This window comes from Coccinella septempunctata, chromosome X (assembly GCF_907165205.1).
Source record: "Coccinella septempunctata chromosome X, icCocSept1.1, whole genome shotgun sequence".
Classification (NCBI taxonomy): Eukaryota; Metazoa; Arthropoda; class Insecta; order Coleoptera; family Coccinellidae; genus Coccinella; species Coccinella septempunctata.
The window spans coordinates 17,712,988-17,740,151 of record NC_058198.1 but is presented as its reverse complement, the minus strand read 5'-3'; the positions used below and the strand labels follow the sequence as shown (position 1 = coordinate 17,740,151).

Genomic DNA, 27,164 nt, shown 5'->3' with positions numbered 1-27,164 from the left:
TTATATCTGCAGGGTGGGACATAAGTCTGGAATAAAATTAATGTTTCTTCAATATTGATCAACCACTCAAATTGAAGACGCTGAAACCCACCAATTGCTTTTAAATTAACTTCTTCTTCTATCTGTTAATAGTTTCTCAACCAATAACTTAACATTAAGATGCTGAAAAACATGTCAATTGAGTTCTGATTGCACTTATTTTTGGGACATAAAATTGAATATTCCGCGTTTTCATTTCCAGTTATTGGTTGAAAAAATTTCCAGGATATTCCCTGTATATCCTGGATCGGGCCGACCCACACCTTATGGGCAAGAGCCGTCACTGTAGTGAGGCCTTACAAATGTTTTAGTGTGACTTTCGGACTAATATCAAGTTATTTCCGTATAATTCCCCATTTTGAAAAACGATAGCAGAATATTCCGTATCCAGGAATACCTTGTCAATTTTGGGCAAAGTAAGAATAGGATGGATCATAATTCGACTAAAATAGAGGTTTTCATTTAAACAAATTTTTTTCGATGAAAGTACGAAACGAAAGAATTTTTTGGTGGATATGCTGTTAAAAATACATTATGACTTCGACAACAATTCCTGAATATTGCACCATTCTATCGTTAAAGCATACTGAATGCTGGAAATTGTAGCATTACAAAATTATAATCAGGTATTGAAAGAATGAATTTGATGAATTAATTCCTCCAGCATTGTGTTTAGTATATTCTACCATCTGTACAAGGAAACGCAAATCATTTGTAATCCATAAACTGGTATTATAGTTTCCTATGTGTGATTTAATATTGGGGAGATGTTTGTTTGGAGATGGCATGTGTATTCGAGATTGCATAAAAAACTTATCGCGAAGCGTACGGATTTCTTGAAGAATTCAGTCAGATGCTATATGAAGACTAACGTCCACGATCATAATTTCGAAAGAGGATTTGTTTCCGAATAAAAACTAGTGATCTTACTGATTAGTCACATATCGATTAAAAATTAGATTTCGTGCTTTCAGAACACGTTTTAAAAGGTGAGTTTAACGATCATTTGTTGTATTTTTACTGAATTCTTTTGAATCGTTCATCAGGGTTCTTTCACTGGGTGTAATTTTGTTCATCCAAGAAAAAATTCTCGATTTCGCTGCCGTACTGCCGTCTCGCCAAATATTGGAATCAACAATTGCTGTGAAAACCGAAGCAAGAGAAATGAGATTTCGATAATTAAGTATGAACGTTGACTTCTATTCCATCTGTCTATTATATTCGTCAATGTAAACTGTTCTTTGTTTCAGGCTCAGGTAATTTCTTTTGAAATTAATTCATTTTAATGAAACATCCTCTACACATCCATATAGCTCATGGAAAACTTCGAAAAACCGAATAAAAAAGTTACTTTCTTCCGTCATGAATTTCTTAAAATGGATTGCTGAAATTTATTAGAGAAAATAACGAAAAATTTTGGTTGCAGTAGCCTTTTTCTTGAGGTTGAAACTGGAATAATAATATTCGAGAGAGTACTGAAGCTGGCATATGGAATAATGAGAAAACAATATAAAAAATTACGTTGCGTAGCGTAGCGTTAGATCTATGACGCAATTATAACTAGTGAAACTGAAAAGAGCAAATTTTTCCAATTATCTGTAGGATATAAATAGTAGGTGAATCCCTTAAACAATGTTCTTGAATGACAAAAAAAGCAGGATTGGAAATTATCCTGGTTATAGTGAACCAATGTCTCAATAAATGAGAGGATGAAATAACTCAAAACAAACGAAATTAATTCAGGAACATAATACACAGTGATATAAAAGTGGACAAACAAATCAACATTTGTTGGTTTTCATATATCTGAGTTGATTTCGTTTATTTATCGCCCTTATTCGAAGGCTCACTTATTTGATATCCTCCTACTTAATTTTTACTGATAATTAAAATATCTGGTCATATTTTGAAGTTTTAATTTTTTTTATACCGTACTTGGAACGGGACCTTACGTTTTCTTTTGAGTACACCTAACAATTTTTAATTTTTTTTCAAACCTAATATTTCATTTAGAATACACTCTATATCATAAATGATTCATTATATCAGACTTGCACTCTGAATTCATACATAACCTATTGCTTGATTGCAGGTCAAGAAGCGTTCAGTGGATTTTTTTTGCATAGTACTTGAAACAGTACTAACTGTTAACTTTCATGATCCCCTATCAATTTTTATTTGTTTTCAAAATAAATGTTTCATTTAGAATATGCTGTAAATTCAAATATCAGAATCGCACTCCAATATTATGAATTTTCTATTTCTTGATCGCAGGTCAAGGAGCGTTCAGTCTTTTACGCATAGTACTTAAAACAGTACTGTTGTCTTTTCTCTACATCTAACAATTTTCAATTTTTTTCGAAGTTATTATAATATTTCATTTTGAATATAGAGCGCGGGCTGGAGTTACAAATCCTACAAAAGTTTTCATTTTATAGGTTTCTCCTTCTTCCTAAAAATCTCAATGTAGTCATTCACTTTGAAAAGTTTGATATTAGGATCTTCTTTTCTTCTAATAGATGTCATATTCAGAATCTCCTTCAGAATGATAGACCTCGTCAAGCGTTTTCTCAGATTTCCGTTCGACACATACTGCTTTTTTTCTCCAACATCGGAATTTATTTTCTTCACGACTTTTTGGCTATGTTCATCTTGATTACCTTCTCTTCTTGCAGCGTGAGTGTCGGATTTTTTCTGCGGAACTTTTCCTCTTTTTCGTTCTCCTACATGTGACTTCAGAAAATTCCTGATTTGAACTGTTCTCCTCAAGTCAATATGTTTAGACTTCAATTTTTCCAATCCCATTCTCAAGATCTTCTTTCTGTCCATCTCGTCTTCCACAATGAAAAAAATATTTAAGTATGAAACGATAAAATTCGATATTATCAAAGTTAAAAAATGTAAACCACAACACAATATTTGCAGCACGAAGCACATTCACAACTGAATACTTTGTACATCTACTCCGCTGTTATATAGCCCCTCTACCATCCCTCCCTAACACCCCACCACCCAATTGCCCGTTCCGTCGTCTGATTCGATATTAGATTGCTGTGACTTAAAATTTCTATGGAATCAACGTAGTACATTCGTTCAATTTAACTGTCACACGTCGGACTGTTTGTTGATTTATCCTTAACTTCCTATGACCAATTTTAAAGTGTTACTTTTATTAGTTGTATGATGAGCCTTCAGAAAGGAACAAAATAGTTCCGAAACGTTGGCGAATTCATAAGAGATTGTTTTTCAACCTGTCCAAATTCCTGCGATATTTTACTTATTGTGTTCAATCCATTATTCATGATACCTAAAAAGAACATATAAAATATTTTATTTTGTGACACTTGAGCCTAACACTAAAAATACCTAAAATTATAGAGTGTTTTATATAATTATGAGTTTATGAAACATATGCGAATTTAAATGATAATTGTCCAGAGTATTTTTCTTACAGAAAGAATATACTATATTACTGTTTATTTTTTCAAACGTTTCTGATATTATGAAATGATAAAATATCAACAATTGAAAAGTATAAGTTATCGATACAGATAATGACTATCTGGATAAGCAAGTATTGAAGCGCATTAGTATTTCAATTCTTAAGTTTGTTTCAAATCTCGCTGCTCCAAACAATATTTCAAAATTAATAATTTCTAGAGAATTCTTTTTCATCATTTACATTCACGTTGTAGATGGTATACACGTTTTTCCTGAGGAAATAAAACTATAGAAAGAATGTCCCTGAATAGATTTAACGACTCTGATGTATATGCAGAATTCCATGTAGGTACCTATATATAAGTACAGAATCGTTATTTTTTGTTTTCACCCTAATTATAGGGAGCACTACTATCTACTTCATGAATTTCATTTTCAAGGTCTTAACCGGGAAACCGAAAAGTTTTTAGTATATTATAATGAATAAATAAATAAATAAATAATTAAATAAATAAATAAATAAATAAATAAATAAATAATTAAAATGAAATATTCTCATATTATAAGAGTTAAAAACTTGGTTTCTTAAAAAACGGCATGGATTCCCCATCGAGTAACATGTGACTCTGGTGACATGACATTGAATTTTCCAAGATTTCCAACTTTCAGTATGCTTTAACGATAGAATGGTGCAACATTCAGGAATTGTTGTCGAAGTCATAATGTATTTTTAACAGCATATCCACCAAAAAATTCTTTCGTTTCGTACTTTCATCGAAAAAAATTTGTTTAAATGAAAACCTCTATTTTAGTCGAATTATGATCCAGCCTATCCTTACTATGCCCAAAATTGACAAGGTATTCCTGGATACGGAATATTCTGCTATCGTTTTTCAAAATGGGGAATTATACGGAAATTATTATTATTATTATTATTGAACTCTTTATTGCATTAAAACAAGTTTCATACATTTTTATAGAATTGTGCAAAAGGTGGACATATCGCCATGCAATTTCTTCCTGCCAACCAGAAATAATCTATTAAAGAAACTTATATCTAAAAACAAGAATACCTGACCTAACTTAAATTCAGTTCAACCTGCTCCAAAATAGGGAGAAAGGGGAATGGGAGGGAGAAGGATAGACGTCGCCGAAGAAAGGGACCATATTAAACATGGGTATCAAGTAAGTGTGATGGGTGAAGCACTTAAATATCTCCTGAGGAAAAACCTAAATGAAAGGTAAGTTACCTTCCGAACGATATCCGGAGGGAGGCGATTCCAGAGCCGGGGAAACAGAACTGTGAAGCTATTCGAGCAAACATTAGTCGAGTGGAGTGGTATCCTCAAGGTCAAGTTATAGAGTGCCCTTGTCTGACGGACCCCATCTCCCAGAAGACTAAGACCATCATACAGGTATTCAGGCTCGCGGGACCTCAACACCTTGAACCCCAGTAAAAGAAGATGCCAAATTCGACGTTGTTTGATGGGTAGCAATCCCATATTTTGCCTGAATTGACTTATATGATCAAATTTCCTTAAGTTGTAGACAAATCGTACACCTGCATTTTGTAACCGCTCCAGTTTCATCAGCTGTGTGTTTGTGAGACCCATTTAGGCTACGTCAGCATAATCGAGTATAGGAAGTACGAGAGAGAAGAATAATGTTTTCCTGGTTTCGAAGGGCAAGAAGTTGTTTAAAAGTCGGAGTTGATGCAAGATACAGAAGACTCTTGAACTGATAGAAGCAATCTGATTATTCCAGGATAGAGTTTCGTCCAATAAGATACCAAGGTTTCTAACCTCATTGGAGTAGGGAACAACAACATCGTTGAGGACAATTTTATTATTTACTTTGTCGATCAAACCCAAGTTTCGTTTAGTACCGATAATGATCGACTTAGTTTTGGTAGTATTTAGAGTCAGACCTAAGCTCTCAGCGACGACAGACAGTCGTAAGAGATTCCTGTTTAAATTTTCGATACTAGCCGAGAAATCTTCAACGGAAGTGTGGATGTATATTTGTAGGTCATCTGCGAAAAGGTGAAATTTAATGTCCAAGGAATCAGTCCGTGAGGAGACGTAAATAGAGAATAAAAGAGGACCCAACACGCTCCCCTGCGGAACACCTGAAAACACAGTCACCCAATCAGAGGAGCTGCCATCTATCTCAACGGATATTTCGCGATCCTTCAGATAAGAGTAGAAGAAGGCTATGGTATGCTCAGCAAAACCCAGCAGACGCAGCCTGGCCAAAAGTATATCGAAGTCGAGAGAGTCGAAGGCCTTACTAAAGTCTAAGAGAACTAAAACAGTGAGTAGTTTATTATCCATGGCCACGCTGATATCATCAGTTATTTTAGTAAGGGCAGTTGTCGTGCTGCGTTTTTGGCGAAACCCCGACTGGTAGCAATTATGAAGATTACTATTATTCAAATAGTTAATAATTTGGCCTTTAATGATCTTTTCAAAAATTTTAGATAGAGTAGGGAGTATGGAAATGGGTCTAAAGTCCCCTGGACTCGTGGGATTTTGGCACTTAGGTATGGGAATGATTTTAGCATATTTCCATGCACTAGGAAAAATGCCAGTTTGAATTGAAATATTGTAGATATGTGAGAGCACAGGAAGAATCTCATTCGCAATGAGCCTCAGAAGGCCCACTCCAATACCATCGGAACCAACCGACCCTGAACCAACCTCTCCCAGAGCAGACTTAACATCGTCTACATTAATGGGCACAAAATCGAACACACTACCTGGTGGAGAACATGAGCTTAACTTCATCAATGTATTTGTCTTAATACTTTCATTAATCCTAGTACCAGAATTCGCAAAATGCCGGGCAAGCAGAGAGGGATCAAAATTTGCACAAGGTGGGCTGTGCCTCTCGCCCACCCCAACTGAGCGCAAAGTCTGCCAGACCTTCCTTGGTGGTGCGCCATTAAGATTTTCGTGGAGATAATCTCTCTTTGCACTCCTGCACATCCGATTGCAAGTGTTCCTCGCAGTACGATAGTGTTCCCTATTTACTTCGGTAGGATTCGCGATGTAGAAGGCCTTCAACCTGTCACGACATTTCATTGCATTCTTGATCTCTTCAGTTAACCAGGGGCATGGAGAATGTCTAAACTTAATGAGTTTCAGGGGCGCTAATTCGTCGTAGATTTTTAATATTAATTCATTAAAAAAAGCCACCTTTGCATCCAAAGTAGGAGCTTGATAAACCGATTCCCAATCAGCAGCCCTCGCAGTTTGAACCAGCCTCGCCAGATCGACACCTCCTAAATTTCGACATTTAATAACTCGAGGCTTAGGTTTAGGGCATTTGAGTTTAAATCCAGCAAACACCAGGTCATGACGAGAAAATTGATAAGCATGCTGTTGTCCACTGGCAACCACTCTGTTAGGTATAGACGTTATAAACAAGTCGAGTAACGTATCACAGGTAGCACTGTGATGCGTGGGCCTGTTATTCACTAGTTTTAGGTTATAGGATTCCAATATGTTCCTCATCGCCTTCGAACGGGCAGAATTCTGAATCATGCAATTATTCATGTCCCCCATCATGATCACATCCGAATAACAAGCAAAAATTTCGTCCAATACAAACTCCAACTCACCAAAAAATAAATAACTTGATATTAGTCCGAAAGTCACACTAAAACATTTGTAAGGCCTCACTATCTCCAAAATTTAAGACGAAAATCGGAAATTATATTCACGCCCAGTACGAAAAGAAGATATTAAAAAAAAAATAACCAATGCGAGTGACATTCAGTAAAGTGAAAATAAAATATCGCCAAAATAATGTCGAAATTAGACATAGTCAAACTTATGCAAGTTTTTGGCCGTCCAACTTCATTTGCTGTTTAGATTAGATATTTTATGATTTCTATGCTGATCCAGCTATCGAAAATATTCAAAATGATTTTGAAAAGGCCGTTTTATAGAAAAAAGTTTTATTTTGAGATGCTGGGGTTCGAACATAAATCGATAATTAATTGCAATATTTCCGAAAAATGCATCAACAATCAAATATCTTATTTCAAAATACTTCAAAGTTCATGCTATACAATTCCTTGTTTTCGCAGGTAGTAATTATGACCAAATCGGTCCGTTGCGGGCGGAAACGTTGAGGGATGGTTTATTGTATTGGTTATACTGTACCTGTGCTATTCTGTACCTGTCACCTAGTCAAAGTAACAAATATTTTACTGTATACTTCAATACGTCAATGGTTTTGAATAGGGTTTTTTTTGCTTATCAAGAAATAGTAGTCCCGTAGATCAGTTATGGCACTTTTTTGGTTTCCATGATATTGTTCTGGTTTTTTTTACAGATAAATCCCCTTTGTATTTGTCAAAAGAAATGAGATTTCGATAATTAAGTATGAACGTTGACTTCTATTCTATCTGTCTATTATATTCGTCAATGTAAACTGTTCTTTGTTTCAGGCTCAGGTAATTTCTTTGAAATTAATTCATTTTAATGAAACATCCTCTACACATCCATATAGCTCATGGAAAACTTCGAAAAACCGAATAAAAAAGTTACTTTTTTCCGTCATGAATTTCTTAAAATGGATTGCTGAAATTTATTAGAGAAAATAACGAAAAATTTTGGTTGCAGTAGCCTTTTTCTTGAGGTTGAAACTGGAATAATAATATTCGCGAGAGTACTGAAGCTGGCATATGGAATAATGAGAAAACAATATGAAAAATTACGGTGCGTAGCGTAGCGTTAGATCTATGACGCCATTATAACTAGTGAAACTGAAAAGAGCAAATTTTTCCAATTATCTGTAGGATATAAATAGTAGATGAATCCCTAAAACAATGTTCTTGTATGACAAAAAAAGCAGGATTGGAAATTATCCTGGTTATAGTGATACAATGTCTCAATAAATGAGAGGATAAAATAACTCAAAACAAACGAAATTAATTCAGGAACATAATACACATTGATATAAAAGTGGACAAACAAATCAACAGTTGTTGGTTTTCTTATATCTGAGTTGATTTCGTTTATTTATCGCTCTTATTCGAAGGCTCACTTATTTGATATCCTCCCACTTAATTTTTACTGATAATTAGTATATCTGGTCATATTTTGAAGTTTTAATTTTTTTTATACCGTACTTGGAACGGGACCTAACGTTGTCTTTTGAGTACACCTAACAATTTTTAATTTTTTTTCAAACCTAATGTTTCATTTAGAATACACTCTATATCATAAATGATTCATTATATCAGACTTGCACTCTGAATTCATACATAACCTATTGCTTGATTGCAGGTCAAGAAGCGTTCAGTGGATTTTTTTTTGCATAGTACTTGAAACAGTACTAACTGTTAACTTTTATGATCCCCTATCAATTTTTATTTGTTTTCAAAATTAATGTTTCATTAAGAATATGCTGTAAATTCAAATATCAGACTTGCACTCCAATATTATGAATTTTCTATTTCTTGATCGCAGTTCAAGGAGCGTTCAGTCTTTTACGCATAGTACTCAAAACAGTACTGTTGTCTTTTCTCTACATCTAACAATTTTCAATTTTGTTCGAAGTTAATATTTCATTTTGAATATAGAGCGCGGGCTGGAGTTACAAATCCTACAAAAGTTTTCATTTTATAGGTTTCTCCTTCTTCCTAAAAATCTCAATGTAGTCATTCACATTGAAAAGTTTGATATTAGGATCTTCTTTTATTCTAATAGATGTCATATTCAGAATCTCCTTCAGAATGAAAGACCTCGTCAAGCGTTTTCTCAGATTTCCGTTCGACACATACTGCTTTTTTTCTCCAACATCGGAATTTATTTTCTTCACGACTTTTTGGCTATGTTCATCTTGATTACCTTCTCTTCTTGCAGCGTGAGTGTCGGATTTTTTCTGCGGAACTTTTCCTCTTTTTCGTTCTCCTACATGTGACTTCAGAAAATTCCTGATTTGAACTGTTCTCCTCAAGTCAATTTGTTTAGACTTCAATTTTTCCAATCCCATTCTCAAGATCTTCTTTCTGTCCATCTCGTCTTCCACAATGAAAAAAATATTTGAGTATGAAACGATAAAATTCGATAGTATCAAAGTTAAAAAATGTAAACCACAACACAATATTTGCAGCACGAAGCACATTCACAACTGAATACTTTGTACATCTACTCCGCTGTTATATAGCCCCTCTACCATCCCTCCCTAGCACCCCACCACCCAATTGCCCGTTCCGTCGTCTGATTCGATATTAGATTGCTGTGACTTAAAATTTCTATGGAATCAACGTATTACATTCGTTCAATTTAACTGTCACACGTCGGACTGTTTGTTGATTTATCCTTAACCTCCTATGACCAATTTTGAAGTGTTACTTTTATTAGTTGTATGATGAGCCTTGAGAAAGGAACAAAATAGTTCCGAAACGTTGGCGAATTCATAAGAGATTGTTTTTCAACCTGTCCAAATTCCTGCGATATTTTACCTATTGTGTTCAATCCATTATTTATGATACCTAAAAAGAACATATAAAATATTTTGTTATTTTGTGATACTTGAGCCTAACACTAAAAATACCTGAAATTATAGAGTGTTTTATATAATTATGAGTTTATGAAACATATGCGAATTTAAATGATAATTGTCCAGAGTATTTTTTTTACAGAAAGAATATACTATTATATATTACTGTTCATTTTTTCAAACGTTTCTGATATTATGAAATGATAAAATATCAACAATTGAAAAGTATAAGTTATCGATACAGATAATAACTATCTGGATAAGCAAGTATTGAAGCGCATTAGTATTTCAATTCTTAAGTTTGTTTCAAATCTCGCTGCTCCAAACAATATTTCAAAATTAATAATTTCTAGAGAATTCTTTTTCATCATTTACATTCACGTTGTCAAGAGAAAGGGGATTTATCTGTAGAAAAAACCAGAACAATATCATGGAAACCAAAAAAGTGCCATAACTGATTTACGGGACTACTATTTCTTGATAAGCAAAAAAACCCTATTCAAAACCATTGACGTATTGAAATATACAGTAAAATATTTGTTACTTTGACTAGGTGACAGGTACAGAATAACACAGGTACAGTATAACCAATATAATAAACCATCCCTCAACGTTTCCGCCCGCAACGGACCGATTTGGTCATAATTACTACCTGCGAAAACAAGGAATTGTATAGCATGAACTTTGAAGTATTTTGAAATAAGATATTTGATTGTCAATAATTTATTATTATTCAAATAGTTAATAATTTGGCCTTTAATGATCTTTTCAAAAATTTTAGATAGAGTAGGGAGTATGGAAATGGGTCTAAAGTCCCCTGGACTCGTGGGATTTTGGCACTTAGGTATGGGAATGATTTTAGCATATTTCCATGCACTAGGAAAAATGCCAGTTTGAATTGAAATATTGTAGATATGTGAGAGCACAGGAAGAATCTCATTCGCAATGAGCCTCAGAAGGCCCACTCCAATACCATCGGAACCAACCGACCCTGAACCAACCTCTCCCAGAGCAGACTTAACATCGTCTTCATTAATGGGCACAAAATCGAACACACTACCTGGTGGAGAACATGAGCTTAACTTCATCAATGTATTTGTCTTAATACTTTCATTAATCCTAGTACCAGAATCCAATCCCATTCTCAAGATCTTCTTTCTGTCCATCTCGTCTTCCACAATGAAAAAAATATTTAAGTATGAAACGATAAAATTCGATAGTATCAAAGTTAAAAAATGTAAACCACAACACAATATTTGCAGCACGAAGCACATTCACAACTGAATACTTTGTACATCTACTCCGCTGTTATATAGCCCCTCTACCATCCCTCCCTAGCACCCCACCACCCAATTGCCCGTTCCGTCGTCTGATTCGATATTAGATTGCTGTGACTTAAAATTTCTATGGAATAAATGTATTACATTCGTTCAATTTAAATGTCACACGTCGGACTGTTTGTTGATTCATCCTTAACTTCCTATGACCAATTTTAAAGTGTTACTTTTATTAGTTGTATGATGAGCCTTGAGAAAGGAACAAAATAGTTCCGAAACGTTGGCGAATTCATAAGAGATTGTTTTTCAACCTGTCCAAATTCTTGAGCCTAACACTAAAAATACCTAAAATTATAGAGTGTTTTATATAATTATGAGTTTATGAAACATATGAGAATTTAAATGATAATTGTCCAGAGTATTTTTCTTACAGAAAGAATATACTATATTACTGTTTATTTTTTCAAACGTTTCTGATATTATGAAATGATAAAATATCAACAATTGAAAAGTATGAGTTATCGATACAGATAATGACTATCTGGATAAGCAAGTATTGAAGCGCATTAGTATTTCAATTCTTAAGTTTGTTTCAAATCTCGCTGCTCCAAACAATATTTCAAAATTAATAATTTCTAGAGAATTCTTTTTCATCATTTACATTCACGTTGTAGATGGTATACACGTTTTTCCTGAGGAAATAAAACTATAGAATGAATGTCCCTGAATATATTTAACGACTCTGATGTATATGCAGAAATCCATGTAGGTTCCTATATATAAGTACAGAATCGTTATTTTTTGTTTTCACCCTAATTATACGGAGCACTACTATCTACTTCATGAATTTCATTTTCAAGGTCTTAACCGGGAAACCGAAAAGTTTTGAGTATATAATAATAATAATAATAATAATCGTCGAACTACTGGTTGACTTCCGGAAGGTTGTTTCCTGAAACAGAGGGCTTCATGCTCGCCATCCAGGATCAGGTGATTCCAACAAGAAATTACATGAAGTACATCGCCAAGGATGCCTCAGTGGCGGACGATAGCTGTCGTTATGGCTGTGAGACACATGAAACTATCCAGCACATCACCGGGGGATGTCAGAAGTTCGCGGGCACGGAGTACAAAAATAGACATGATGCTGTTGCCAAGATTCTTCACCAAGAATTGGCACTAAAACACCAACTTCTAACTTCGAAAAAGGTTCCTTATTACAATTACCATCCGGATGCTGTGCTGGAAAACGACCATCACAAGCTCTACTGGGATCGCACGGTTCTCACAGACCGAAAAATAACCCACAATAGACCAGACCTCATATTGCTCAATAAGGATGAGGACAGAGCACTATTCATCGACGTGGCAATTCCAAATAATAACAATCTTCTAGATAGGCACACTGAAAAAATTTCAAAATACAGAGATCTCGAGGAACAGACCAGAAGACAGTGGAAGCTGAAAGATATCAAGACCATCCCTATTGTCATTTCATCTACAGGTCTGATACCGAAGAAACTACTAGAGAACTTGAGGAAACTTCAGTTGGACGAAAATATCTATAGAGTCATGCAGAAGGCGGTACTGCTCGGAACGGCGAGAACTGTACGCAAGTACATGGGGAATGCAGAGGAACACCGTCTGCTCCGACAGGAAGTGCGGGTGGAGCAGGAATCCAGCCTACAGCAGGGAGGCGAGGAGCGACCCGGACCCGACCACCACCACGAGCCCGACAACCTGGAAAGGGCTCCAACAGAGCTTAATCCTTTTGATATCTGAGATATCTGGGATAAGTGAATTTTCCTCTGGAGAGGAGTGTGAAAGCCGCAAGGCTAAAGTCATAATAATAATAATGTCTGGCCTGCCTGGCAGCTATCTGGTAGATGGCCTGCCAGGTAGCCATCGTAACGACGTAGACGGTGCAGCCAGCCACGCCTGCTGTCCGCAGGCCATTCCCATTCCTTCTTCCTCTCTCTTTCACATCCTTCATAGGGGTGCTCTTTCTGCTCTCATTTCTCTACCCCTCACCCAAACCGAGAAAGGGGAGCACAAACCCATGAAAATGGTGATTACGAGAAGCCTCGGAAACAAGTCGCTGCCTGGGGATCGTCAGGGCATGTCTGGAGCCGGCGCTGGACATGACAGCATGCGGGACGTCGGTGGCAGGATGTTGAGGAAGCGGGCTCCTGCTGCAAAACAAGCTACAGCTCCAAAGCAACAACAGCAACCAACGAGTCCAATTCAATTGCCGACTCGAACCGCTGAAGGTGCTGCGCAGGATATTCAGCCAGTGCTCACCCAAGCGGGGTAAGTGAGAAAGCGCATGAAGTGGACAACGTCCATGAATGAAACTATTGTGCGCAAAATGTCAATGTCACTGAACAACGAGTGGCAGACCAGTACCGCGTAATTCTGAGAAATGAACTAGTACCAACGGCCCGAATCGACGCAATTAAACGAGAACTTCAGCGTCCGCTAGCAATGGAGAATAACACCAACACCTCTGATGAAGTTCACATACCTGGGCAACAACACCCAGAAGACATTGATACTGAAAGTCCTTCTTGCAAAGCAAATGAGCCTGAACACCAGGACGATAGGGAAGAGCTCCACCGACAAGTTGACTCTGACATGAGGAGATACTTTGCCGAACTGGAAGGAACAGATCCTCTTCATCGAGTAGCACCTCCACGACTCAATACATCCAAAAAACTGTCACTTATAATCGACATCTTGAATAAGGACGTTTTACCTGAATACCTACAGAACGGAAGTTCATTGGAATATCTGCATCTAGTTTTTCACTGTGCAGCGCTGACGACAGCGAAAACCATGGGGGCAAAAATTCGCCGAACGAACAACGATGGTCCAAAATTACACAAATTACAAGCGCCAGCCTGGCAGAAACGTCTTCAACACAAAACAGAAAGGCTAAGAAGAGACATTGGACGACTGACGGAGTACTTGAACGGGAATCGAGGAAGAAAGGTTGTGAAAGCTGCCAAAGAGATCATGGATAGGAACAGGACACACACAGAACGAGAGACGGAGAATGCTACAGCTCACCATTGCCTCGACACTCTGAAGCAAAAATTAAGTCTGTATGCAGAACGCTTGAGGAGATATAAAAGCAATTATAGCCGGAAAAGAGACAATAATTCATTCGAAAAGTCGGAAGAATCTTTCTACCGGTCACTCACATCGTCGGATGGAGAAAATGGAAAGTTACCACCAAAGGAAGCCATTGAACAATTCTGGACCGAACAATTATCAACAAAACCTCAATTCAATGGAGATACCGGATGGATTGAAGATGAAAAATCTGAAGCTATAAAATATGAGCCGATGCAGCATGACATGATCACGATTGAAGAAGTAAAATCAGCTATCAGAGGACTGCACAACTGGAAAGCACCTGGGCCTGATGGATTACAGAACTTCTGGATCAAGAAACTTTGGATCATGCATGACAAATCGACCTCCGCAATAAATGATGTCATTGAAAATCCTGAAAGAATGCCAGTATTCCTTACACATGGCACAACATACCTGTTACCTAAAGACCAAAGGAATACAGAAGACCCATCCAAGTACCGACCGATCACATGTCTTCCAACGATGTACAAATTAATCACATCGTGCATATCAAACCGAATTCACAACCATTGCGAAAGAAATAACATCATCGCCATGCAACAGGAAGGATGCACCAAAGACAGCCGAGGGTGCAAAGAACAACTAATAATAGATTCAGTTATCTGCAATCAAGCGTTCTCCAAGCGAAGGAATCTTTACGCTGCCTACATAGACTACAAAAAAGCATTCGATTCTATACCTCACGAATGGCTCTTGACGATCTTGAAGATTTACAAGGTGGATCCCAATATTGTTAAGTTCCTGAAAAACGCCATGTCAACCTGGCGTACTAGTCTCCAAATGAAAGCAGCAGATTGCTCCATTACAACAGGACCTATTCCAATAAGACGCGGAATTTTCCAAGGAGACTCGCTGAGCCCTCTGTGGTTCTGCATGGCCCTGAATCCCTTGTCTCATAGATTGAATTCTACGGACTACGGATTTTCCATCAAGAGCGGCAGTAGAACTATGATGAAACTGAATCATCTCCTTTACATGGACGATTTGAAACTCTTCGCATCTACCAAAAAACAAATGCAACTGATGCTGAAAATGGTGGGAGGATTCTCGGAAGACATCAAAATGAAGTTTGGACTAGAAAAATGTCGACTGCAAAACTTAACGAGAGGGAAAATAGAAGATGGTACGTTCAAACTCAAGGAAGGTGCAGAAATTGAAGCATTAAAGGAAGGAGACACATACAAGTATCTAGGCATAAAACAGGCAAGAAAAATCAATCAGACTCAGATGAAGAAAGAATTAACGGAGGAGTTTACCCGAAGATTGAGGAGGATAATGAGAACTGGTCTTAACAGCAAGAATCTGATAAAAGCGATTAACACCTACGCTTGCTCGGCGCTGAGCTATTCATTTGGTATTATCTCTTGGACGACCACCGATTTAGCAGCTTTACAGAGAAAAATAAGGACGATGCTGACTAAACACAATAAACATCACCCCAAAAGCTCAATAGAACGGACAGAGCTGCCACGACATCTTTGGGGTAGAGGAATTGTTGATTTGTCCAACCGTATGTCCCAGGAAATTGAAGGACTTCGAAACTATTTCTTGAGCAAGGCAGCTTCGTCAGAACTCCATCGAGTAGTTTGTGTTGCTGATACATCTACACCGTTAAAGCTACACCAGGATCACTTGGAAACCGTCGAACACTCTGCAGAAAGTAAAATGCAGAAACTGATTGGCAAACCTTTGCATGGGAGGCACCAGAATGAGGTCAACCATGATTACGACGACATATCTGCGTCGAACTACTGGCTGACTTCCGGAAGGTTGTTTCCTGAGACAGAGGGCTTCATGCTCGCCATCCAGGATCAGGTGATTCCAACAAGAAATTACATGAGATACATCGCCAAGGATGCCTCAGTGGCGGACGATAGCTGTCGTTATGGCTGTGCGACACATGAAACTATCCAGCACATCACCGGGGGATGTCAGAAGTTCGCGGGCACGGAGTACAAAAATAGACATGATGCTGTTGCCAAGATTCTTCACCAAGAATTGGCACTAAAACACCAACTTCTAACTTCGAAAAGGATTCCTTATTACAATTACCATCCAGATGCTGTGCTGGAAAACGAACATCACAAGCTCTACTGGGATCGCACTGTTCTCACAGACCGGAAAATAACCACAATAGACCAGACCTCATATTGCTCAATAAGGATGAGGACACAGCACTATTCATCGACGTGGCAATTCCAAATAATAACAATCTTCTAGATAGACACACTGAAAAAATTTCAAAATACAGAGATCTCGAGGAACAAACCAGAAGACAGTGGAAGCTGAAAGATATAAAGACCAACCCTATTGTCATTTCATCTACAGGCGTGATACCGAAGAAACTACTGGAGAACTTGAGAAAACTTCAGTTGGACGAAAATATTTATAAAGTCATGCAGAAGGCGGTACTGCTCGGAACGGCGAGAACTGTACGCAAGTACATGAGGAATGCAGAGGAACACCGTCTGCTCCGACAGGAAGTGCGGGTGGAGCAGGAATCCAACCTACAGCAGGAAGCCGAGGAGCGACCCGAACCCCACCACCACCACGAGCCCGAAAACCTGGAAAGGGCTCCAACAGAGCTTAATCCTTTTGATATCTCAGATATCTGGGATAAGTGAATTTTCCTCTGGAGAGGAGTGTGAAAGCCGCAAGGCTAAAGTCATAACATAATAGAATAACACCAACATCTCTGATGAAATTCACATGCCTGGGCAACAACAGGCAGAAGTAACTGATACTGAAAGTCCATCTTGCAACGCAAGTGAGCCTGAACACCAGGACGATAGGGAAGAGCTCCGCCAACAAGTTGACTCTGACATGAGGAGATACTTTGCCGAACTGGAAGGAACAGATCCTCTTCATCGAGTAGCACCTCCACGGCTCAATACATCCAAGAAACTGTCACTTATAATCGACATCTTGAATAAGGACGTTTTACCTGAATACCTACAGAACGGAAGTTCATTGGAATATCTGCATCTAGTTTTTCACTGTGCAGCGCTAACGACAGCGAAAACCATAGGGGCAAAAATTCGCCGAACGAGCAATGATGGTCCAAAATTACACAAATTACACGCGCCAGCATGGCAGAAACGTCTTCAACACAAAACAGAAAGGCTAAGAAGAGACATTGGACGACTGACGGAGTACTTGAACGGGAATCGAGGAAGAAAGGTTGTGAAAGCTGCCAAAGAGATCATGGATAGAAACAGGACACACACAGAACGAGAGACGGAGAATGCTACAGCTCACCATTGCCTCGACACTCTGAAGCAAAAATTAAGTCTGTATGCAGAACGCCTGAGGAGATATAAAAGCAATTATAGCCGGAAAAGAGACAATAATTCATTCGAAAAGTCGGAAGAATCTTTCTACCGGTCACTCACATCGTCGGATGGAGAGAATGGAAAGTTACCACCAAAGGAAGCCATTGAACAATTCTGGACCGAACAATTATCAACGAAACCTCACTTCAATGGAGATACCGGATGGATTGAAGATGAAAAATCTGAAGCTATAAAATATGAGCCGATGCAGCATGACATGATCACAATTGAAGAAGTAAAATCAGCTATCAGAGGACTGCACAACTGGAAAGCACCTGGGCCTGATGGATTACAGAACTTCTGGATCAAGAAACTTAGGATCATGCATGACAAATTGACCTCCGCAATAAATGATGTCATTGAAAATCCTGAAAGAATGCCAGTATTCCTTACACATGGCACAACATTCTTGTTACCTAAAGACCAAAGGAATACAGAAGACCCATCCAAGTACCGACCAATCACATGTCTTCCAACGATGTACAAATTAATCACATCGTGCATTTCAAACCGAATTCACAACCATTGCGAAAGGAATAACATCATCGCCATGCAACAGAAAGGATGCACCAAAGACAGCCGAGGATGCAAAGAACAACTAATAATAGATTCAGTTATCTGCAATCAAGCGTTCTCCAAGCGAAGGAATCTTTACGCTGCGTACATAGAGTACAAAAAAGCATGCGATTCTATACCTCACGAATGGCTCTTGACGATCTTGAAGATTTACAAGGTGGATCCCAATATTGTTAAGTTCCTGAAAAACGCCATGTCAACCTGGCGTACTAGTCTCCAAATGAAAGCAGCAGATTGCTCCATTACAACAGGACCTATTCCAATAAGACGCGGAATTTTCCAAGGAGACTCGCTGAGCGCTCTGTGGTTCTGCATGGCCCTGAATCCCTTGTCTCATAGATTGAATTCTACGGACTACGGATTTTCCATCAAGAGCGGGAGTAGAACTATGATGAAACTGAATCATCTCCTTTACATGGACGATTTGAAACTCTTCGCATCTACCAAAAAACAAATGCAACTGATGCTGAAAATGGTTGAAGGATTCTCGGAAGACATCAAAATGAAGTTTGGACTAGAAAAATGTCGACTGCTCACTTATTTGATATCCTCCTACTTAATTTTTACTGATAATTAGTATATCTGGTCATATTTTGAAGTTTTAATTTTTTTTATACCGTACTTGGAACGGGACCTAACGTTGTCTTTTGAGTACACCTAACAATTTTTAATTTTTTTTCAAACCTAATGTTTCATTTAGAATACACTCTATATCATAAATGATTCATTATAGCAGACTTGCACTCTGAATTCATACACAACCTATTGCTTGATAGCAGGTCAAGAAGCGTTCAGTGGATTTTTTTTGCATAGTACTTGAAACAGTACTAACTGTCAACTTTTATGATCCCCTATCAATTTTTATTTGTTTTCGAAATTTATGTTTCATTAAGAATATGCCGTAAATTCAAATATCAGACTTGCACTCCAATATTATGAATTTTCTATTTCTTGATCGCAGGTCAAGGAGCGTTCAGTCTTTTACGCATAGTACTTAAAACAGTACTGTTGTCTTTTCTCTACATCTAACAATTTTCAATTTTTTTCGAAGTTAATATTTCATTTTGAATATAGAGCGCGGGCTGGAGTTAAAAATCCTACAAAAGTTTTCATTTTATAGGTTTCTCCTTCTTCCTAAAAATCTCAATGTAGTCATTTACATTGAAAAGTTTGATATTAGGATCTTCTTTTCTTCTAATAGATGTCGTATTCAGAATCTCCTTCAGAATGAAAGACCTCGTCAAGCGTTTTCTCAGATTTCCGTTCGACACATACTGCTTTTTTTCTCCAACATCGGAATTTATTTTCTTCACGACTTTTTGGCTATGTTCATCTTGATTACCTTCTCTTCTTGCAGAGTGAGTGTCGGATTTTTTCTGCGGAACTTTTCCTCTTTTTCGTTCTCCTACATGTGACTTCAGAAAATTCCTGATTTGTACTGTTCTCCTCAAGTCAATTTGTTTAGACTTCAATTTTTCCAATCTCATTCTCAAGATCTTCTTTCTGTCCATCTCGTCTTCCACAATGAAAAAAATATTTAAGTATGAAACGATAAAATTCGATAGTATCAAAGTTAAAAAATGTAAACCACAACACAATATTTGCAGCACGAAGCACATTCACAACTGAATACTTTGTACATCTACTCCGCTGTTATATAGCCCTTCTACCATCCCTCCTTAGCACCCCACCACCCAATTGCCCGTTCCGTCGTCTGATTCGATATTAGATTGCTGTGACTTAAAATTTCTATGGAATCAACGTATTACATTCGTTCGATTTAACTGTCACACGTCGGACTGTTTGTTGATTTATCCTTAACTTCCTATGACCAATTTTAAAGTGTTACTTTTATTAGTTGTATGATGAGCCTTGAGAAAGGAACAAAATAGTTCCGAAACGTTGGCGAATTCATAAGAGATTGTTTTTCAACCTGTCCAAATTCCTGCGATATTTTACTTATTGTGTTCAATTCATTATTTATGATACCTAAAAAGAACATATAAAATATTTTGTTATTTTGTGATACTTGAGCCTAACACTAAAAATACCTAAAATTATAGAGTGTTTTATAAAATTATGAGTTTATGAAACATATGCGAATTTAAATGATAATTGTCCAGAGTATTTTTCTTGCAGATAGAATATACTATATTACTGTTTATTTTTTCAAACGTTTCTGATATTATGAAATGATAAAATATCAACAATTGAAAAGTATAAGTTTTCGATACAGATAATAACTATCTGGATAAGCAAGTATTAAAGCGCATTAGTATTTCAATTCTTAAGTTTGTTTCAAATCTCGCTGCTCCAAACAATATTTCAAAATTAATAATTTCTAGAGAATTCTTTTTCATCATTTACATTCACGTTGTAGATGGTATACACGTTTTTCCTGAGGAAATAAAAACTATAGAAAGAATGTCCCTGAATAGATTTAACGACTCTGATGTATATGCAGAAATCCATGTAGGTTAGAATCGTTATTTTTTATTTTCACATTAATTATACGGAGCACTGCTATCTACTTCATGAATTTCCTTTTCAATGTCTTAACCGGGAAACCGAAAAATTTTGAGTATATAATAATGAATAAATAAATAAATAAATAAATAAATATATAATTAAAATGAAATATTCTCATATTATAAGAGTTAAAAACTTGGTTTCTTGAAAAACGGCATGGATTCCCCATCGAGTAACATGTGACTCTGGTGACATGACATTGAATTTTCCAAGATTTCCAGCTTTCAGTATGCTTTAACGATGGAATGGTGCAACATTCAGGAATTGTTGTCGAAGTCATAATGTATTTTTAACAGCATATCCACCAAAAAATTCTTTCGTTTCGTACTTTCATCGAAAAAAATTTGTTTAAATGAAAACCTCTATTTTAGTCGAATTATGATCCATCCTATCCTTACTATGCCCAAAATTGACAAGGTATTCCTGGATACGGAATATTCTGCTATCGTTTTTCAAAATGGGGAATTATACGGAAATAACTTGATATTAGTCCGAAAGTCACACTAAAACATTTGTAAGGCCTCACTATCTCCAAAATTTAAGACGAAAATCGGAAATTATATCCACGCCCAGTACGAAAAGAAGATATTAAAAAAAAAAAATAACCATTGCAAGTGACATTCAGTAAAGTGAAAATAAAATATCGCCAAAATAATGTCGAAATTAGACATAGTCATACTTATGCAAGTTTTCAGCCGTCCAACTTCATTTGCTGTTTAGATTATATATTTTATGATTTCTATGCTGATCCGGCTATCGAAAATATTCAAAATGATTTTTAAAAGGCCGTTTTATAGAAAAAAGTTTTATTTTGAGATGCTGGGGTTCGAACATAAATCGATAATTAATTGCAATATTTCCGAAAAATGCATCAACAATCAAATATCTTATTTCAAAATACTTCAAAGTTCCTGCTATACAATTCCTTGTTTTCGCAGGTAGTAATTATGACCAAATCGGTCCGTTGCGGGCGGAAATGTTGAGGGATGGTTTATTGTATTGGTTATACTGTACCTGTGTTATTCTGTACCTGTCACCTAGTCAAAGTAACAAATATTTTACTGTATACTTCAATACGTCAATGGTTTTGAATAGGGTTTTTTTTTGCTTATCAAGAAATAGTAGTCCCGTAGATCAGTTATGGCACTTTTTTGGTTTCCATGATATTGTTCTGGTTTTTTTTACAGATAAATCCCCTTTGTATTTGTCAAGAGAAATGAGATTTCGATAATTAAGTATGAACGTTGATTTCTATTCTATCTGTCTATTATATTCGTCAATGTAAACTGTTCTTTGTTTCAGGCTCAGGTAATTTCTTTTGAAATTAATTCATTTCAATGAAACATCCTCTACACATCCATATAGCTCATGGAAAACTTCGAAAAACCGAATAAAAAAGTTACTTCCTTCCGTCATGAATTTCTTAAAATGGATTGCTGAAATTTATTAGAGAAAATAACGAAAAATTTTGGTTGCAGTAGCCTTTTTCTTGAGGTTGAAACTGGAATAATAATATTCGCGAGAGAACTGAAGCTGGCATATAGAATAATGAGAAAACAATATAAAAAATTACGGTGCGTAGCGTAGCGTTAGATCTATGACGCCATTATAACTAGTGAAACTGAAAAGAGCAAATTTTTCCAATTATCTGTAGGATATAAATAGTAGATGAATCCCTAGAACAATGTTCTTGAATGACAAAAAAAAGCAGGATTGGAAATTATCCTGGTTATAGTGAACCAATGTCTCAATAAATGAGAGGATGAAATAACTCAAAACAAACGAAATTAATTCAGGAACATAATACACATTGATATAAAAGTGGACAAACAAATCAACAGTTGTTGGTTTTCATATAGTAATAGTAATAGTAATAGTAATAGTATTTATTGATTCCAGATAATTACAAAGTTTGTAAAAATGGAACATGTCAAAGCCAAATATACAATATCATTGGTTTTTACAAAATTCTTTGAACTCACAAATATCATATGGTTCACAATTCAAGATTAAAGTGTACAAAGATTTTCTGAATTTGGAAGGGCATGAAAGTTTTCTAATTTGAGAGGGCAATATATTGAATAAAGATATTGACATACATTCAACGGTTTTTGCCTCTTAATGAGGTCTTGTGGGATGGAACTGAATATGGAAACATTCTTCTGGTAGCATTCTGGTTTCAGAAACTCAGTAACTCAAAATAGCGGCTATGATTGCGGAAGAAAATCAGTAATCTATATATGTAAAGTCCATATATGGTAAGAATATTATTACTTTTGAATAAACCCCTACAAGATTCTCTAAAGCCCAGATTGAGCATAGTTCTTAAAGCTCTCTTTTGAACTATGAATAAATTACCTACATGGGAAGAGTTACCCCAAAAAATAATCCCATAGGACATAATTGACTGGAAATTAGAGTAATATATAATCTTCATTAGGTCAAAATCAATCTGATCCCTTAACATAAAGAGCATATAACAAATGGAGTTGAGCCTACATCTAAGTTGTTCAGTATGAGGTCCCCACTTCAAGTGTCTATCTAAAACAAGTCCCAAAAATACAACACTATGTTTGACCACAACATTGCTATTAGCAATATTCACTGATGAAGGATAGTTCAGTTTGGATTTTTCAGTGTAGAAGAAAATACACTGTGTCTTGTCAATATTTAAGATAAGATTGTGATCTTGAAACCAATCACCCACAGACTTCAAAACATTGTTCGAGTCCACAACAGCTGACACTATATCCGAAGATTTTAGCAAATAGTTGGTGTCATCAGCAAACATCCTCATAGAATACTTAGCTGAGACTTTTGCCTTAGGTAACTTGTTGATGTAGATGATAAAAAGAATAGGTCCCGGAATACTTCCCTGAGGAACGCCCATCTTATTCTCTCTTCTGTCTGACTTGACTAATTCACCATCAACCTCCATAACAACTATCTGTTTGCGAGATGTAAGGTAGCTATCTATTAACTTTAATTGATTGTCTCTTATTCCACAGTCATCAAGGATCTCCAGCAGTCTTTCATGCTCCACACAATCGAAGGCCTTTGTTAAATCTAAGAATAGTCCCATAGGCACCTCACCACTCTCAAGGGAAACTAAGACTTCATTAATAAGCTCATAAGTAGCAGTTTCAATGCTTCTGTTTCTCACAAATCCATGCTGACAAGCTGAAATCACATCAAATTTATAGAAAAAATTCAGTAATCTGTTGGTCAATATTTTTTCGAAGACCTTGGAAAAAGCAGACAGAATGCTGATAGGCCTATAGCTATTGGGATCATCAACAGGACCCCTTTTATACAAGGGTTTCACAATAGCAATCTTGAGTTGGTCAGGAAAAATTCCCTCTTTGAATGAGCAGTTAACTATAAAACAAAGGGGTGCAATAATGAATTCAATCGATAATTTGAGTATCTTGATTGGTATCTCGTCATAGACACATGAAAGTTAATTTTTTAGAGCTTTAACTGTTTTCCGAACTTCATCATGTGTAACATCAAACATATAGAAGGATTTATCAAGTCTGTCCCGCTCTGTGCTAGAACCTCTCTCCAGACCTTCAGTCAGCGCAGTAGGAAAATCAACGAAGAAATTATTGAACTCATTCGGACACAAGGAAGAATCGTCCAGATCACAAGAAGAAGCCGGAGAAGTCTTACTTTTTGTAAGAGAATTTATCACCTTCCAGGAGGCTTTTGACTTGTTTTCAGAGTTTCTTATGAAGTAACTGAAGTGGTCCCTCCTCGCCCTCGACAGGAGACTATCATAATGTTTCTTCACTGACTTATACGTGTCTTTCAATTCAGATCTAGAGAAAGAAAGTATGTATAATAAGTCGAGATGTTTTTTCATGTTTATTAGTTCAGGTGTTAGCTTGAAGTTATTCCTGGATGTTGAAGGATGAATGGTTACCTTAGGAAAACATCTATCAAATGTCTGAAAAAATCGGCTATGGAATATATTCCAAAGATGGTTAGGGTCAGATGAATTTACAAAGATGTCATCCCAACTCAACAGAGACAGCTCTTGGAGGAAGATATCGGTGGACTCATCATTTATTATTCTCCTCTTGACCGACTTTATTCTGCGATCAGTAGTGAAATTGAGGTTGGAAGTGAATTTCAGGGCGGAATGGTCACATATATGATGTTCGATCACCTTAGCTTGCCCCACCAGGGGGGTTATAACATTATCCAGACAGGTTCCCGATGAGGGTCGTGTGGGCTGACGAATCAAGGGTTCCAAGTTGAAACTCTCCAGGAGTGATATAAACCCAACACTGTCATGAGATCCTGACAGGATGTCCAGGTTGAAATCTCCCACCAAAATGAAAGGAGCTCTCTCAAGTGTACATTTCTCTAGAAGAGTCTTAAGTTTCTCTAAGAACAGATCCACATCTGCCAAAGGTTGGGAATTAGGCCTATAAACACATATAATCAGTATTTTATGATTATTTGAATGAATTTGAGCTGAAGAACACTCAATGACATTTGGTATACTAATAAGATTGTAGTCCGACCTTTCAGTGAATTTCAGTTCTTCTCTGATGTAGATTGCACATCCACCATGTCTCCCTCTTGAACGGCAGAAACTTGAAACTAACTTGTATCCGATTATCTTGTAGACAGGAAGTTCATCCTTGGACTTCCAGTGTTCTGTAATAGCTATTACGTCTGAGTTTTCCTCTTGAGCCATTAGCTGTAGGCCGTTCATAGCTGTACCCAAAGACTGAACATTCTGGTGAACAAGGCTAAAGTCCCTGGTGGGTTTGGACTTACCAAATTTGATAGATGAATTTAGCTGTTCTGGTTCATTCTGCTCTTCCGTAAAAAATTTCGGTCGAAAGAGAAATCCCTAAGAACGACACCTTCAGGCCAGAAAGAAAAATCTTATTATAAGCTGTGTCGCCTGGTAAGCCAATGCTTAAAGCGGAGTTTTGCCCAATAGTGTTGAGTTTTTTCACAATTATAAGTTCGTTATCATCCATATCTCCCAAGAAAGACCGTATATCTTGCTCCGAGACCTGTTTTCCTGCGATTTTCCCAACATAAATCCACCGTCTACGGATGGCACCCTTGATTGTATTATCTTCACAGTTAGTTTTAGTTCCATAACATATTTTCTTGCTATTTCTTGATTCTCGTTTTCCTTTCTTTCTTTCAACTGTAGACCATTCTAGATTGTTATCAGTGTCTTTCATAATGGAGTTCGATAATGAGAAATCGTTGGTCCTAATAGTTGGTTCAGACTCTTGGTTTTCAGGATTGTTTACAACTATTCGCGGATGCGGATGCTCGAATGACATTTGCGGTTGGAGAGCACGCGACTGCGCTTTACTGGAATTTGCCTTCACCATAGAACAGTATGTATTGTCCACAGACGTACTGGCTGAACCATTGGCGGGGTCTGCTGCCTTATCTTGAGCAAATGCGTTGACAACTTTTTTTGGGATGTTTTTACATGATTTTAATTGTTGTTAAAGACTGGAGATCTTATCCCTTAAAAGACTATTATTCTCGACTAAAATAGAATTCTTACTTTTCGTTTCTTCCAGAAGTGACTTCAAGTACTGAATTTCAATACGAAGTATCTTGTTTTCCGTCTTAAAAATAGTTTCGTCATGAGATTGACCTCCTTCAGATGCTACGTGGCGGCAAGTAGCATTCTTCCTCTTGGCTGCTTTTACTAAACATGAGGGATGAAATATTTCATCGCACTTGGAACATTTGGTGTAGGATTCACCCACTTTTCGATTGCAACAACTGCAAATTCTATCTGAATTTTCCGAAACACTCGGACTCGCTGAGCGGTCATATGGCACATCTTCACACGATGACATCTCGACGCGGAATGAGTTGATTTCGTTTATTTATCGCCCTTATTCGAAGGCTCACTTATTTGATATCCTCCTACTTAATTTTTGCTGATAATTAGTATATCTGGTCATATTTTGAAGTTTTAATTTTTTTTATACTATACTTGGAACGGGACCTAACGTTGTCTTTTGAGTACACCTTACAATTTTTAATTTTCTTTCAAACCTTATGTTTCATTTAGAATACACTCTATATCATAAATGATTCATTATATCAGACTTGCACTCTGAATTCATACATAACCTATTGCTTGATTGCAGGTCAAGAAGCGTTCAGTGGATTGTTTTTGCATAGTACTTGAAACAGTACTAACTGTTAACTTTTATGATCCCCTATCAATTTTTATTTGTTTTCAAAATCAATGTTTCATTAAGAATATGCTGTAAATTCAAATATCAGACTTGCA

At 36.8% G+C, this 27,164-nt stretch overlaps 1 protein-coding gene across 1 annotated transcript; it reads right to left on the bottom strand.

Annotated features, from left to right (window-relative positions):
* On the bottom strand, positions 1–25,737 carry LOC123322289. The gene is made up of 3 exons (XM_044910230.1): positions 24,542–25,737; positions 23,369–24,049; positions 1–26 (listed from the first exon to the last, which is right to left on the bottom strand). The coding sequence occupies exons 1-3, from the start codon at positions 25,593–25,595 to the stop codon at positions 1–3; spliced, it is 1,761 nt and encodes a 586-aa protein (XP_044766165.1). The 5' UTR covers positions 25,596–25,737.
* Positions 25,738–27,164: the final 1,427 nt, after the last annotated feature.

Coding starts and splice junctions, on each gene's coding strand:
- LOC123322289 (XM_044910230.1), bottom strand. CDS start 25,595: ATGAACGGCCTACAGCTAATGGCTCAAGAGGAAAACTCAGACGTAATA. Junction 24,050..24,541: donor GATAAATTCTCTTACAAAAA/GTAAGACTTCTC, acceptor ATGTGATTTCAG/CTTGTCAGCATGGATTTGTG. Junction 27..23,368: donor TCATACTGAACAACTTAGAT/GTAGGCTCAACT, acceptor ATTTTATTCCAG/ACTTATGTCCCACCCTGCAG.